Source organism: Oncorhynchus mykiss, chromosome 5 (assembly GCF_013265735.2).
Source record: "Oncorhynchus mykiss isolate Arlee chromosome 5, USDA_OmykA_1.1, whole genome shotgun sequence".
NCBI lineage: Eukaryota > Metazoa > Chordata > Actinopteri > Salmoniformes > Salmonidae > Oncorhynchus > Oncorhynchus mykiss.
Window position 1 is genome coordinate 8,849,061 of NC_048569.1, and position 15,813 is coordinate 8,864,873.

The 15,813-nt window shown below is 40.8% G+C and overlaps 1 protein-coding gene across 1 annotated transcript; it reads right to left on the reverse strand.

Moving 5' to 3' along the window:
• Positions 1–8,556: 8,556 nt before the first annotated feature.
• On the reverse strand, positions 8,557–15,515 carry LOC110524946 (NLR family CARD domain-containing protein 3-like). Its single transcript, XM_036976535.1, has 6 exons — positions 15,511–15,515; positions 13,633–15,405; positions 11,352–11,525; positions 9,959–10,132; positions 9,738–9,775; positions 8,557–9,493 (listed from the first exon to the last, which is right to left on the reverse strand). The coding sequence occupies exons 1-6, from the start codon at positions 15,513–15,515 to the stop codon at positions 8,937–8,939; spliced, it is 2,721 nt and encodes a 906-aa protein (XP_036832430.1). The 3' UTR covers positions 8,557–8,936.
• Between the last annotated feature and the right edge of the window lie 298 nt (positions 15,516–15,813).

A 15,813-nucleotide genomic window follows, 5' to 3' on the forward strand; every position in this document is an offset into this window, starting at 1 on the left:
GTGATTAGGGTGCCAATTGGAATGTATCCACTCCCACCAGAAACTGTTATACATAGTTAACACTTTTTAGGAAAATGCCATAGACAACAAACAGTTGATTTGAACTATTAATCTATTAACCATGATGGTTACCAGTATTCATTTTAATACATATGACTAGTGGGTACAGTACATTGTAAGTAAATGCCATCACAGCTTTAAAGAGGAATTAGACTGTCCCAAATAGCATTCTATTCCCTATATATAGTGTACTTCCTTTTACCAGGAGCCATAGTGCTCTGCTCAAAAGTAGTGCACTGTAAAAGGATAGGGTGCCATTTGGAATGAAATCTTAATATACAATGTAGATGTCAGTATTCAGTGTGGTGTGGTAATGTGTACTGACTTGAATGTGAAAAAGGACATTGTGTACTCCATAATCCATCCATGGAGCCTACCATGTGGTGACTGTGAGTGGGCATAATCCCTGTGAATTCCCCCTCTGTTGAGAAGATTATGAGCTCCAAGCCTAAGGTTAGTTAGATAATAGAAATGTTTCAGGAAACTCACTTGAAGCAAGTGACATTGCTCAGAATTGCAGAAACAAGATGGGCGATTGTTTGGAATTTGAAAAGATGGTTAAGTTAATGTGAAAAAGCAACAAAAATATAAACACAACATGCAACAATTTCTAAGATTTTTACGAGTTACAGTTCCTATAAGGAAATCAGTCAATTGAAATGAATTCATTAGGCCCTAATCTATGGATTTCACATGACTGGGAATACAGATGTGCACCTGTTGGTCACATATACCTTTAAAAATTGGGGTGTGGGTCAGAAAACCAGTCAGTATCTGGTGTGACTACCATTTAACGTTGTGGTCCACCAGCCACTGTGGCAGGTAGATTCAAAATATATATCAACCACTCAGATTTTTTTCACAGCCAAAATATTTTTGGGGACATAATTACATAAAAAAAAACTAATGGATGACCATGCTTTGTAATGTTTGTAAAATAAATGTATTTGTAAGAAGTAATGTGGTATATTCAATTGTATTTCATTTTTTGTGACCTGAGTCTTTTAATCAAAATATCAGACAACATTTTCTCCTGCCCCTTTAAGGGCGGGATGTTTCCGTGGTAACGGGCCACTCTAGTCCTGTCACGTGTCGGTGTGTGTGTAAGAGAAGGGACCTTTACTTCACAATCAGTTGAAGTAGCAGACTCAAACTAATGTTGAAAAACAAACAAGTTTGTGAGCAAAAAAATGTAAATAGCCAAGATACACGAGGACAAAGTCGCACTTTGTAGATTTTTGAGTAAATTATACCAACGTTTATGCCTGTGCACAGCACCTCCAAAAATGAATACAGTATATCAGCACTTTCACTCCTTGCGACACCTCCGCTGCCAAGCAGTGTTTCTGCGAGAGGTGGGATATAAGATGCCTATTAGCAGCTATGAAACAAGTCAGGAGAATGACTTTGAAACAGCTTCTGCAACATGATTCTAACCCTAACTCGAACATGTGCTTATACTTGACTTTTTGACTTTTTATTCGCTAATGTAATGCTCTCACCGTAGAGCCCTGCAAATTCACCACCCGCTAACGTGGCTGGTGAACTATACATATACATACCCGCCAATACCTAAATCTACCCGCAGGTGGCGGGTGTTATGCCCTGCTACCATTTGACTCATGCAGAGCAACACATCTCACATCTCCTTCGCATAGAGTTGATCAGGCTGTTGATTGTGCCTTTAAGAAAAAATATTGCAGTCAGAGGGGGGGGGGGGGCATTACTTAAAATTTTTAAAAAATGTAAGTCTTGATGAACACTCCAAACAGCCTACTCTTAGGCGTCCGCATGGTTCGAAAGCACACCGTTGTTGCCACATTTCAATGATAAAACTGTCAGGGACAAAAATGCAATTTCAAAATGCGTTCGGGACGCCCCGGCTGCAAATACTGCATCCAAAATAACACTTGTTTTTTTTACTGCAGTAATTTTGCAGTGTAACTGCAGTTGTTATTTTTATTTTTTCTTTAACTTTTTATTTAACCGGGCAAGTCAGTTAAGAACAAATTATTATTTACAATGACGCTCTACCCCGGCCAAACCCGGACGACGCTGGGCCAATTGGCCCTATGGGACTCACAGTCACGGCCGGATTTGATACAGCCTGGATTCGAACCCAACCAGGGACTGTAGTGTCTGAGATGACACTGAGATGCAGTGCTTTAGACCAGTTGTTCTGCAATTACTGTGTCCAAAATACTACAGTCGACTGCAGTTCAAAACTGCAATCTTTTTTTTGTAAGGGTGGCCTGTGGAATGTTGTCCCACTTCTCTTCAATGGCTGTGCAAAGGAGAGCAATTGCCCACAGAAGTCAGTTACGACGAGGGCGAATTGCAGTCATGTCTAGACCCTGGTGTGGACGGCGAGCATGCAGATGAGCTTCCCTGAGACAGTTTCTGACAGTTTGTGCAGAAATTATTTGGTTGTGCAAACCCACAGTTTCATCAGCTGTCCAGGTGGCTAGTCTTAGGATGTGGAGGCTGGCGTGGCTACACATGGGTCTGTGGTTGTGAGGCCAGTTGGACCTACTGACATATTCTCTAAAATTACATTGGAGGTGGCTTATGGTAGAGAAATAAACATTAAATTCTCTGGCAACAGCTCTGGTGGACATTCCTGCAGTCAGCATGCGAATTGCAGGCTCCCTCAAAACTTGAGGCATCTGTGGCATTGTGTTGTGAGACTAAACTGCTCATTTTAAAGTGGCCTTTTATTGTCCCCAGAACAAGGTGCACCTGTGTAATTATCAGGCTGTTTATCAGCTTTTTGATATGCCACACCTGTCAGGTGGAAGGATTATTTTGGCAAATTAGAAATACTTACTAACAGGGATGTAAACAAATGTGTGCACGGAAGTTTGAGAAAGAAGCTTTTTGTGTGTATGGAATGGAACATTTCTGGGATCTTTTATTTCAGCTCATGAAACATGGGACCAACACATTACATGTTGTGTATTTATTTGTGTTCATTGTATTTATTGCCAGCAGCATACTACCCTGCATTCCACTGCTGGCTTGCCTCTGAAGCTAAGTAGGGTTGGTCCTGTTCAGTCCCTGGATGGAAGACCAGATGCTGCTGGAAGTGGTGTTGGAGGGCCACTCTTTCCTCTGGTCTAAAAAACATGGCACTGATTGGGGACATTGTCCTGTGTATGGTGTTGTCTTTTGTCGGGGACGTTAAAACGGGTGTCCTGACTCTCTGTGGTCACTAAAGATCCCATGGCACTAATTGTAGGGGTGTTAACCCCGGTGTCCAAGCTAAATTCCCAATCTGGCCCTTATACCGTCATGGCCACCTAATCATCCCCAGCTCATTCATCCCCCTCCTCTCCCCTGTAACGATTCCACAGGTTGTTGCTGTAAATGAGAATGTGTTCTCAGTCAACTTACTGGCTAAAATAAAAATCTATGATTAGAGACCCTATCTGTGGTTAAATCACTCAGGAGAAGAAAAAAAAAACGTTAGGTTGTATTTTGTGTGGAGCATCTCTTTAAATTGCATATCCAAAGGGAAATCCAATGGTGTATCAGTATCTTCTGGTAGGCTTGTGGGAGCATTGGTGGCTCCGGTGAGAAGGAAGTGTCAAACTATCACAGGCGGCTGGCTGCCTGCTGTTGCTAGGCAACGTGGTGGCCAATGATGCAGATTTTTCACCATTGACGCTTTCCTAAATGACTGAGACTTGCCTTCCCCACGCTGTCATTCCACTTGAATGAATGGAATTGGAAAACCACAGTGTGGTCATTGATAAGCATTAGGGGAATTTGCAGTATTCACCTACAAACAGTATTCACCTACAAACAGTATTCACCTACAAACAGTATTCACCTACAAACAGTATTCACCTACAAACAGTATTCACCTACAAACAGTATTCACCTACAAACAGTATTCACCTACAAACAGTATTCACCTTCAAACCTTGTTGGGATCGTAATGAATTCAAGGTACCATGAAATAGGAAATCTGACTGGTGTCCCCTTCACTTGTGTATTTGTTTTTCGACACCCTTGCCATGTGGCTTTCGTCATTGATCACTACTGCCAGGAGCCAGTTCTACTGTGGTCAGAACCGTAGACGAAGCTTCCTGAACGGGTTGCCTCGCATGCAGAGAGGGAAGTTGTCGAGCTCACGCCAATCAAAAGAAGTTGGACAAAGTTCTATTGTTTCAGTCAGAGTTAATGGTTCAAACCCCATAAAAGATGGCACTGGGGCAAAGAAACGGTATTTTACTGAAACCAATATTTCCTCTATTCTCCTTTAATGAGATTTCACTGAGCTGGTTACTGCCCTGTGCCTCATATGTCACATTCAGACGATTATGCTAGCTACCACTGGTGTTCAACTGCCAAGCAGAACCCTTATTTTATTTTCTTCACTTCTGCAGCAATGAATCTGCCATCTGCTAGGTTAGCCATCACTTAGACTCATTTTTCAAAGAGCCTTCAGGTTTTTAAGTGAAGCGTACGTAGCGAGCTTTGTTCAATTAATGTGGCCCATCTGGAGCCCCTGAAACACTTCTGGATTTCAGTTCCACAACATCAGCCTATAAAAAACAATATCACTTATTTTACACAACAGAAGCATAGTATGGTACAGTACAGAGTCTAATGCAGCTTTGGATTATTACATTAGATCATATTATACCACAACATCATGCCCAGATAAGGTGTAAGCACAGAAAGGTTTTAGTTGCTTGATATGTAGGGAATATGTCCTACCCTAGGCTGGAAGTTAACTACAGCGGATATTTCGCTATGACATAAATTCTTTGAAACCTTGGCAAATATTGATTCTAACAGAGGTCGGCCTAAGACAGCCGCGTATATAACAAACCTACTGCAATGGCAAAACTAGGAACAGCTCTTAACTTTCAGCTTCCCCGTAAACACACAGAGCTAGGTATTAACCTTGTTCTCGTAACCATGTGCTACAAGTGAAGCACCTTGTAGGGGCACTTGCAGACTTCACATGTAAAACTTCCTGAGGCTATGCATGAAAAGGGATGCAGCCTTCATGCAATGTTTTGAACGATGTATCTTTTCGAATTCCTATCGAAAGGTCCTCTCCCCTGTAACTATTCCCCAGGTCATTGCTGTAAATGAGAATGTGCTCTCAGTCAACATACCTGGTAAAAAAAAACTAATCCTCTTCTAAGAAGTTCTCCACCAGCTTATGGTGACTAATCATTTACATTTTTCTCCAGATTTGTTATTGTTTTTCAGGACTTAGTTCTATTCTAAGAATGTCTTTGTTAAACAACCAATGCCATTCCATGGAGTTGCTATTGAACCCTTCTGAAGCACTTCTCATCCCAAGTTGTCTTGTGAGTTAGGCTACCTGATAGAAACACATTGGAACAGATGAATAAAGCTACGCTCAATTCAATCAAAGCCGCATTGCAGTACTCACAGTTTGGGGTACTGTAAAAAAAAGTAAATAAAAAAGATACAGTTGAAGTTGGAAGTTTACATACACCTTAGCCAAATACATTTAAACTCAGTTTTTCACAATTCCTGACATTTAATCCAAGTAAAAATTCCCTGTTTTAGGTCAGTTAGGATAACCACTTTATTTTAAGAATGTGAAATGTCAGAATAATAGTAGAGAGAATGATTTCTTTCAGCTTTTGTTACATTCATCACTTTCCCAGTGGGTCAGAAGTTTACATACTCAATTAGTATTTGATAGCATTGCCTATAAATTGTTTAGCCTTTCACAAGCTTCCCACAATAAGTTGGGTGAATTTTGGCCCATTCCTCCGGGCAGAGCTGGTGTAACTGAGTCAGGCTTGTAGGCCTCCTTGCTCGCACACACGCTTTTTCAGTTCTGCCCATGCATTTTCTATCGGATTGAGGTCAGGGTTTTGTGATGGCTACTCCAATACCTTGACGTTGTTGTCTTTCAGCTATTTTGCCACAACGTTGGAAGTATGCTTGGGGTCATTGTCCATTTGGAAGACCCATTTGCAACCAAGCTTTAACTTCTTGACTGATGTCTTGAGATGTTGCGTCAATATATCCACATAATTTTCCAACCTCATGATGCCATCTATTTTGTGAAGTGCATCAGTCCCTCCAGCAGCAAAGCACCCCCACAACATGATGCTGCCACCCCTGTGCTTCACGGTTGGGATAGTATTCTTTGGCTTGCAAGCCTCCCCCTTTTCCCTCCAAAAATAACGATGGTCATTATGGCCAAACAGTTCTATTTTTGTTTCATCAGACCAGAGGACATTTTTCCAAAAAGTATGATCTTTGTCCGCATGTGCAGTTGCAAACCATAGTCTGGCTTATTTATGGCGGTTTTAGAGCAGTGGCTTCTTCCTTGCTGAGCTGCCTTTTGGGTTGTCGATATAGGACTTGTTTGACTGTGGGTATAGATCCTTTTGTGGCTGTTTCTTCCAGCATCTTCACAAGGTCCTTTGCTGTTGTTCTGGAATTGATTTGCACTTTTCGCACCAAAGTACGTTCATCTCTAGGAGACAGAACGCGTCTCCTTCCTGAGCGGTATGACGGCTGCGTGGTCCCTTGGTGTTTATACTTGCGTACTATTGTTTATACAGTTGAACGTGGTACCTTATTTGTTTACCTTTTGTTTACCTTCTTTGGCTAACCTAGACGTTTGGAAATTGCTCCCAAGGATGAACCAGACTTGTGGAGGTCTACAATATTTTTTCTGAGGTCTTGGCTGATTTCTTTTGATTTTGCCATGATGTCAAGCGAAGAGGCACTGAGTTTGAAGGTAAGCCTTGAAATACATCCACAGGTACACCTCCAATTGACTCAAATGATGTCAATTAGCCTATCAGAAGCTTCTATAGGCATGTCATAATTTTCTTGATTTTTCCAAGCTGCTTAAAGGCACAGTCAACTTAGTGTATGTAAACTTCTGACCCACTGGAATTGTGATACAGTGAATTATAAGTGAAATAATCTGTCTGTAAACAATTGTTGGAAACATTACTTGTGTCATGCACAAAATAGATGTAACCGACTTCCCAAAACTATAGTTTGTTAACAAGAAATTTGAGGAGTGGTTGAAAAACGATTTTTAATGACTCCAACCTAAGTGTATGTAAACTTCCGACTTCAACTGTATAGGCCTACCCCAGCTCACAGGAAGAGGAAGCTCACAATTTTCAGACATAGGCATGCAATTTCTCTGTAAATTGAACGAAAACTAGAAGAACATTGCTATGACAGGGTGGATAAAAAAATACAAATATTGAACCTTTATTTAACTGGGCAAGTCAGATAAGAACAAATTCTTATTTACAATGACGGCCTACCCCGGCCAAACCCTAACCCTGGACGACGCTGGGCCAATTGTGTGCCGCCCTATAGGACTCCCAATCACGGCCGGTTGTGATACAGCCTGGACTCAAACAAGGGTCTGTAGTGACTCCTCTAGCCTCTAGCCTTAGACTTCTGCTCGACTCGGGAGCAAAATTATAGGATTTAATGATAAGTTACTAAATCATCATACCTATGGTCGACAACTCCAGTAGAACAGCCCACCTGGTGTTCAACCTTCCCAAGGGAAGTGATGGGGAAGGAACCAAAGGGAGAGACATTTATAGGGAAGGTAATCAGGGAAGTGATGGTGTCCAGGTGAGTCTGATGACCCACATTTTTTTTAAATTGAAGCTCATTTACTGCATATGTATACAATTTAAAAACAAAAAAAAATGCTATTTGGAGAACAGCAAAAACTAGCAAATATGACCCCAGCCATTATCTCATTGGTTGCTGTAGCTTCACTCACAGTCGATCAACAAACGCAGCCTATTAGCTATACGATTACACGTTAACGCAGCACCGGGATTAAAAAGGTATTTTATGAACAAAAGGTAAACAAATAATTTGCTTCACAGAAAATGTCCTGCAATTATACACATTTTGCCATTACTTATGCCAGTGAGAGTGAGAGGAACTAACTAAATCAATGGTGGCACCCTGGAGGTCAGGGCCTCTGGGCACATGTCCTCTGTGCCCGGTCGGAAATTCAGCCATGATTACTACAAGTTTAGATAGCTGGCTATACTAACTAGACTACTTTACCAATCTAAAATGTTTAGGCATGGCAGGGGCTAATGATTAAGTGAATGTCTGTGAATGACATACAACGAGAGGAAAACTGCAGCAACCAATTTACCAAATTGCACCTTTTGTATTCTACTATTCAAACACTCAACAGTAAGTTGAAGCCCAGACTGAATCCCCCCCACCCCCCATTTTTAAAAATGATATACAGTACCAGTCCAAAATTTGGACACACCTACATTTTTCTTTATTTGTAATATTTTCTACATTGTAGAATAATAGTGAAGACATCAAAACCATGAAATAACACATATGGTAATCATGTAGTAAGCAAAAAAATATTTTATATTCTTCAAAGTAGCCACCCTTTGCCTTGATTGACAGCTTTGCAGACGCTTGGCATTCTCTCAACCAGCTTCATGAGGTAGTCACCTGGAATGCGTTTCAATTAACAGGTGTGCCTTGTTAAAAGTACATTTTGGGAATTTATTTCCTTTTTAATGCGTTTGAGCCAATCAGTTGTGTTGTGACTAGGTAGGGTTTGGTATAGCTCTAGATAGCTCTATTTGGTAAAAGACCAAGTTCATATTATGGCAAGAACAGCTCAAATAGGCAAAGAGAAACGACAGTCCATCATTACTTTAAGACATGAAGGTCAGTCAATCCGGAACATTTCAAGAACTTTGAAAGTTTCTTCAAGTGCAGTTGCAAAAACCTTGAATAGGATGTATTTTATACGGCAGGCGCAACAGCACAAATGAATTCAAACACAACACTACTCATCTAATTGCCTGTAGGATTGGTTACAGTAGGAAAACATGACATTGTTATGGTTGAGTTGCTTTGAAGTCTTTGGTATCTACATCACACAGGGTCACTGAAGAGTCAAACTTAACCCCAACCCCTGGGTAGAGGGGCTCAGTGAATGTGGTATTGAATGAGTGCAGGTGGGTCAGTGTGTCAGAGGAGACATTGTAGAAGGACAGAATGCCAGCCTGCCAGTCCAGATAGACTCCTACTCTGTTGGAGTGGGAGGAGGAAACAGATATGTCGGTGTTTTCATTATTGTGCCAGGCAGTGTAACTGTTTCCGCAGCAGTCCAGACTCCAGGACGTGTCATTGGCTCCTAGCCGTCTCCTTCCCGTCTTGTATAATCTTCTATATGTCACCGCTATGAGAGCCCAATCCCCACTCCACTCTACCTCCCAGTAACAGCGTCCAGTCAGACCCTCTCTACACAGCACCTGGGGCCATTTGTCATATCTCCCTGGTTGGTCAGGATACGGCTGCTTCTCTTTCACCTGTGTCACCTTCCTGTTCTCCTCAGACAGAGAGAGGTATCTGTGTGCTGTGTTCGGATTCAGTGTGAGATCACAGCCATACACTGAGGGAGATAAGGACAAGAACATCATGATGCAGTTATGTATTGGCGATGTAATTGGTGTATTGCATTAAATGTTATTTTTTCCCCCATTATCTTACGTCAGGGCAACACTTGCCTACTACACTTACAGTCTCGTATCTTGGTTGAGGTATTATTTTTTTTTACCGTAGGAGTGACACCATCTGACGTAAGACAATGGTGTTTTTGATAATATGTGCAGAACAAAAACAGAATAATAACCCACGTCTTCTAAACAACCAGCCCTCTCCCCCAGGGTGAACACTGTAAGCAAAAACAACACGTAAGCAACAAAAAAACAAAAATATTGCTGTAACCAATTTTCGAAAATTATACCTACTATTCTATCTCTCAACAGTAAGTTGAGACCCCATGACTAAGTTCCTCTATCACAAGTCATATTTGTATTTATCCTTTATTTGACAGATTTACAGATTCAGTTCTCACATGACAGTTTGTAGTTTGTACATGGTATCCTCCAGTCCAGAGGAGAACAGGCTCACTCCTGAGTCTCCTGGGTGATTGTAGCTCAGGTCCAGCCCTCTCAGATGAAAAGGGTTTGACCTCAGAGCTGAAGCCAGAGATGCACAGCCTTCCTTCGTGACTCCACAGAATGACAACCTGTGGAAATAGTTTAATTCTATCTGATATCAAGTGTTTGGTAACAGTTGTCAGCTCAGGGATTCGATATCTGTAGTAACACTATGTAACGTATTATTACATTGTTACATAACATATTGTTACATTGTTGTTACATTATAAAAATGAAGATTTTTGTATTCACATAACGATGAATTGACTGTTCTTAATCCACGTTAAAAACACTCAACTCCATTGCCAAACAATTCCTAATTGCTGCGCTTCCTTTTCTTACAGGTCACATCAGTAGTTACGGTGTTGGGTGTTTTTTAAATTTATTTTTATTTCACCTTTATTTAACTAGGCAAGTCAGTTAAGAACAAATTCTTATTTACAATGACAACCTTGTTCAGGGACAGAACGGCAGCTTGGGGATTCGATCTAGCAACCTTTCGGTTACTAGCCCAACGCTCTAACCACTAGGCCACTGCTTACTGTTACTAAAGTTTCTAGTGAGTGGAAGGCAACAGCCCATTATGATGGCTTCCTAAAACGAGATGATGCTCAGTTATCAAGCCCAAACGTTTAAGCACATTCCTTAAACATTGATCAACATGCTTAAATATCTCCATTAGCCCAAACTGACCTCAGTGTCTCCAGTTTACAGTGTGGACTCGCAAGTCCAGCAGAGAGCAGCTTCATTCCTGAATCCTGCAGCTTGTTGTCGCTCAGGTCCAGCACTCTCAGGTGTGAAGACGTGAGGGCTGAAGACAAGATTTTACAGCTTGTCTCTGTGAGTTGACATCCATTCAGACTAGATACGAAACAAGAGTAAATACAAATAAATACTCAGAAAACGGTGATGCTAATGAAGAACAGCAGACATGTAGAAAGACTGGAGATGACCTGTGGAACAAGTCTTGAATGGAAGTACAATTATTTAGAATGATTGTGATCATATTAGTCTGTTTTCTGATATACAATCTCCCAGATTCAATGCAGTCAGTGGTATAAAAAAACAAAATGGTGGGTAAATGCTGATCTCTGTTCTAGGGGAATAAAGCAATGCTCCCTACATTTTTCTGTGATAGGTGGGTAAATGCTTATAGGAAAAAAAGTGTGTAAACAGCCTTTATGTACTTTTACTTCAATCACACCACTGATTCTAACGTCTGGTCTCAATATCTAGTAGGCTACAATGTGAAGCACATTCCTCACACAAGATCATCATGCTTAAATATCTCCTTTAGCCCAAACTGACCTCAGGGTCTCAAGTTTACAATGTGAACTCTCCAGTGCAGCGGAGAGTAGCATCACTCCTGAATCCTGCAGCTTGTTTTTACTCAGGTCCAGCTCTCTCATGTGACAAGTGTTTGAGCTGAGAACTGAGGCCAATGCTTCACAGCATTTCTCTGTGAGGTTACATCCATTCAGCCTAATGAAGAAAACAATCCAACATACAAACAAATTAAAGTTTAGACAAGGATTTTTCTTTATTTGTACTATTTTCTACATTGTAGAATAATAGTGAAGACATCAAAACTATGAAATAACACATGGAATCATGTAGTAACCAAAAAAGTGTTAAACAAATCAAAATATATTTTATATTTGAGATTCTTCATAGTAGCACCCTTTGCCTTGATAACAGCTTTGCACACTCTTGGCATTCTCTCAACCAGCTTCATGAGGTAGTCACTTGGAATGCATTTCAAGATAATTTGTGGAATTTCTTCTTCTTCTTAATGTGTTTGAACCAATCAGTTGTGTTGTGACAAGGTAGGGGTGATATACAGAAGATAACCATATTTGGTAAAAGACCAAGTCCATATTATGCAAAAACGGCTCAAATAAGCAAATAGAAACGACATTCCATCATTACTTTAAGATATGAAGGTCAGTCAATCTGGAAAATTTCAAGAACTTTAAAAGTTTATTCAAGTGCAGTTGCAAAAAAACATTGAGAGCTATGATGAATATGGCTCTCATGAGGACCGCCACAGGAGAGGACCCAGTTACCTCTGCTGCAGAGGATAAGTTCATTAGAGTTTCCAGCCTCAGAAATTGCAGCTTAAATAAATGCTTCACAGAGTTCAAGTAACAGACACATCTCAACATTAACTGTTCAGAAGAGACTGCATGAATCAGGCCTTCGAGGTCAAATTGCTGCAAAGAAACCATTACTAATGGACACCAATAAGAAGAAGACACTTGCTCGGGCCAAGAAACACGGGCAATGGACATTAGACCAGTGGAAATCTGTCCAAATTTGAGATTTTTGGTTCCAACCACCGTGTCTTTGTGAGATGCAGAGTAGGTGAATGGATGATCTCCGCATGTGTAGTTCACACTGTGAAGCATGGATGAGGAGGTGTGATGGTGTGGGGTTGCCTTGATGGTGACACTGTCTGTAATTTATTTACAGAATTCAAGGCACACTTGAACAAAATTACAATGACCCAACAAATCTCCAGGCTGTGTAAGGGCTGTTTGACCAAGAACGAGAGTGATGGAGTGCTGCAACAGATGACCTGACCTCCACAATCACCTGACCTCAACCCAATTGAGATGGTTTGGGATGAGTTGGACTACAGAGTGAAGGAAAAGCAGCCAACAAGTGCTCAGCATATGTGAGAACTCCTTCAAGACAGTTGGAAAAGCATTCCAGGTGAAGCTGGTTAAGAGAATGCCAAGAGAGTGCAAAGAAGAAAACAACACATTGTAAACTTGAGACCCTGAGGTCAGTTTGGGCTAAAGGAGATATTTAAGCATGATGATCTTGTGTGAGGAATGTGCTTCACATTGTAGCCTACTAGATATTGAGACCAGACGTTAGAATCAGTGGTGTGATGGAAGCTGTCATCAAGGCAAAGGGTGGCTACTTTGAAGAATCTTAAATATAAAATATATTTGAATTTTTTTAACACTTTTTTGGTTACTACATGATTCCATATGTGTTATTTAATAGTTTTGATGTCTTCACTATTATTACACAATGTAGAAAATAGTACAAATAAATAAAAAAACTGGAATGAGTATGTGTCCAAAATTTTGACTGGTACTGTATATACATGCACATTGAACTGAAATTCACTTAATTGTAACAGAAATCTAGTTATGGATGGGTCTGGAAAATGTTTACCACTCTCAAATTCATAGACGGGGCTCATAGATCCATGAGATCAAAATCATAATTTTAACCATGTTTTTTAAGTGATACAGTTTACAATTACATTGTTTTCAAACAATGGAGTAAAACAAGTTTATATGTTGGGTTCTGATGGGATAAGAACTAAGCTCATGAGCCATTTCTAAGTTATATTCTTCAAGAATCAATGCCTATACGGTATATGATTAATACAAAATTCCAAAAATAGATGTACCAATCCTGGATTGCCCCTTTAAAGGATCTCCTTTAGGGTTCTTAAATTATTCATCCATTATCATTAAAAGGCTTTATTAATTACAATGACTTATTAGTTGTTGAATTTTTGAATATATTCACATTTAATATTGAGCATGACGTTAATACGGGAACTCACAGAGCTATTCTGGACGCTTTGACCACTGGCAACAACCTCAGAAGACCCTCCTCTGATCTGGAGTATTTCTTCAGGTCAAACACATCCAGGTCCTCTTCTGAAGTCAGCAACACGAACACCAGAGCTGACCACTGTGCAGGTGAAAGTTCGGCCTCTGAAAGACTTCCTGAGCTCAGGTAGGTTTGGATCTCCTCCACCAGAGAATGATCATTCAACTCATTCAGACAGTGAAACAGATTGATGCATCTCTCTGGAGAGGGATTCTTCCTGATCTTCTTCTTGATGTATTCAATTATGTTCTCATTGGTTTGTGAGCTTCTTCCTGTCTGGTTCAGTAGGCCTTGTAGGAGAGTCTGATTGGACTCCAGTGAGAGGCCGAGAAGGAAACGGAGGAAAAGGTCCAGGTGTCCATTCTCACTCTGTAAGGCCTGATCTACTGCACTCTTGTATAAGTCAATCATAGGTTGTTGGTGTTTCCGCCATTTCAAAAGTTTGACGAGGGTGTTCTGTTTGACCAGTGGGTTCTCATTGCAGTTTATGAATGTGAAAAACACGTATACAGCAGCAAGAAACTCCTGGATGCTCAGATGCACAAAGCTGAACATAGTTTTCTGACACGTCCTTCCCTCCATCTTAAAGATCTCCGTGCATAAACCTGAGTACACTGATGCTTCTGTGACATCAATGCCACACTCTCTCAGGTCTTCCTTGTAGAATATCAGATGTCCCTTCTCCAGCTGACGGAATGCCAGCTCTCCAAGTTTAAGGACTATGCTGTCACTTCCTGTGGAATTTTCTGCTTCTCTCATTCTGTCTATCTGAAAGATCAGGAAATGTATGTTCATCTCAGTCAGAGTCTTAGGTATCTTTCTTCTCTCTGCTTCACCCAACAGTTTCTCTAGAACAGTGGCTGATATCCAACAGAACACTGGTATGTGGCAAATGATGTGTAGGCTCCTCGATGACTTCATGTGTGTGATAATTCTGCTGGCCATGTTGTCATCCCTGATTTTTTTCCTGAAGTACTCGTCCTTCTGTGGGTCATTGAACCCTCGTACCTCTGTCCACTGCTGGATGTATTTTCGAGGGATCTTATAGGCTGCTGCAGGCCGGGAGGTTATCCAGATGAGAGCAGAAGGCAGAAGCTCACCTGTGATCAGATTTGTGATCAATTTGTCCAGAGAGGCTGGCTTTGTTTCATCTGTCAGGACCTTATTGTTGAAGTCTAGACGGAGTCGACACTCGTCCAGACCGTCAAATATGAACAGAACTTTAGACTTGTTTCTTAGATTCTTGATTGGTTCCATGTCAGGGAAGAATTGATGAAGCAGTTCAATCAGACTGCAGTCGTCGTCCCCTATATTAGAGTTGATTTGGCGAAAAGAAAGTGGAAAGATGAAACCAATGTCCTGGTTCTCCTTTTCTTCTGCCCAGTCTAGAATAAACTTCTGAATAGAGACAGTCTTTCCTACACCGGCAATGCCCTGAGTTAGAACTGTTCTGATTGGCTTCTTTTGATCGGACTGTTGTTTGAAAATGTTTCTGACTTCAACAGTGGTCTCTCCTGTGACTGGTGTTCTGATGTTCGGATGTATGACCTCATGCTCATCTCTGACCCCTCCCCAGGCCCCCTCAAACACATGGAGCTCAGTGAAGATCTGATTTAGATAGATAAAATCCCCTTCCTTTGACGTCCCCTCATATATACAGCCGTACTTCTTCTTGAGATAGCATTTCAGTTTGTCTTCGACTGCAAGGAAAAAACAAAGCTTACTTTTATTACGGTCATGATAACTTTATGTGTTTGTGTCTGGATTGGATCAGTCAGAGTGCAATAACTAGAGCCTGTCCAGCGGATACAACTGGCTGCAATATGACGTCATCATGATGTCTTTTGGTTAAGGTTGTAAAAAGTTTAGCTAAATGCTTTCTAGAAACCAGACAATTATCATTTTTTCTGAACAGATAACCAAAATATGATGTCTTTCTCATGACGTTTTCATAAATGTTTTACCTGCACTTCTCAGCCCCCCAAAAAACTGTTTACAACATCACTTTGGTCCAACGGGTGTTTTCTTGATTCATTAAGCTTACCTCTAGAACCAAAGGAGCACTCTGGGAAACAAAGAAAAATTCTGTTTTGTTCTATCGTCCTCCTACTAGTTCCTCCTTTATGTTACC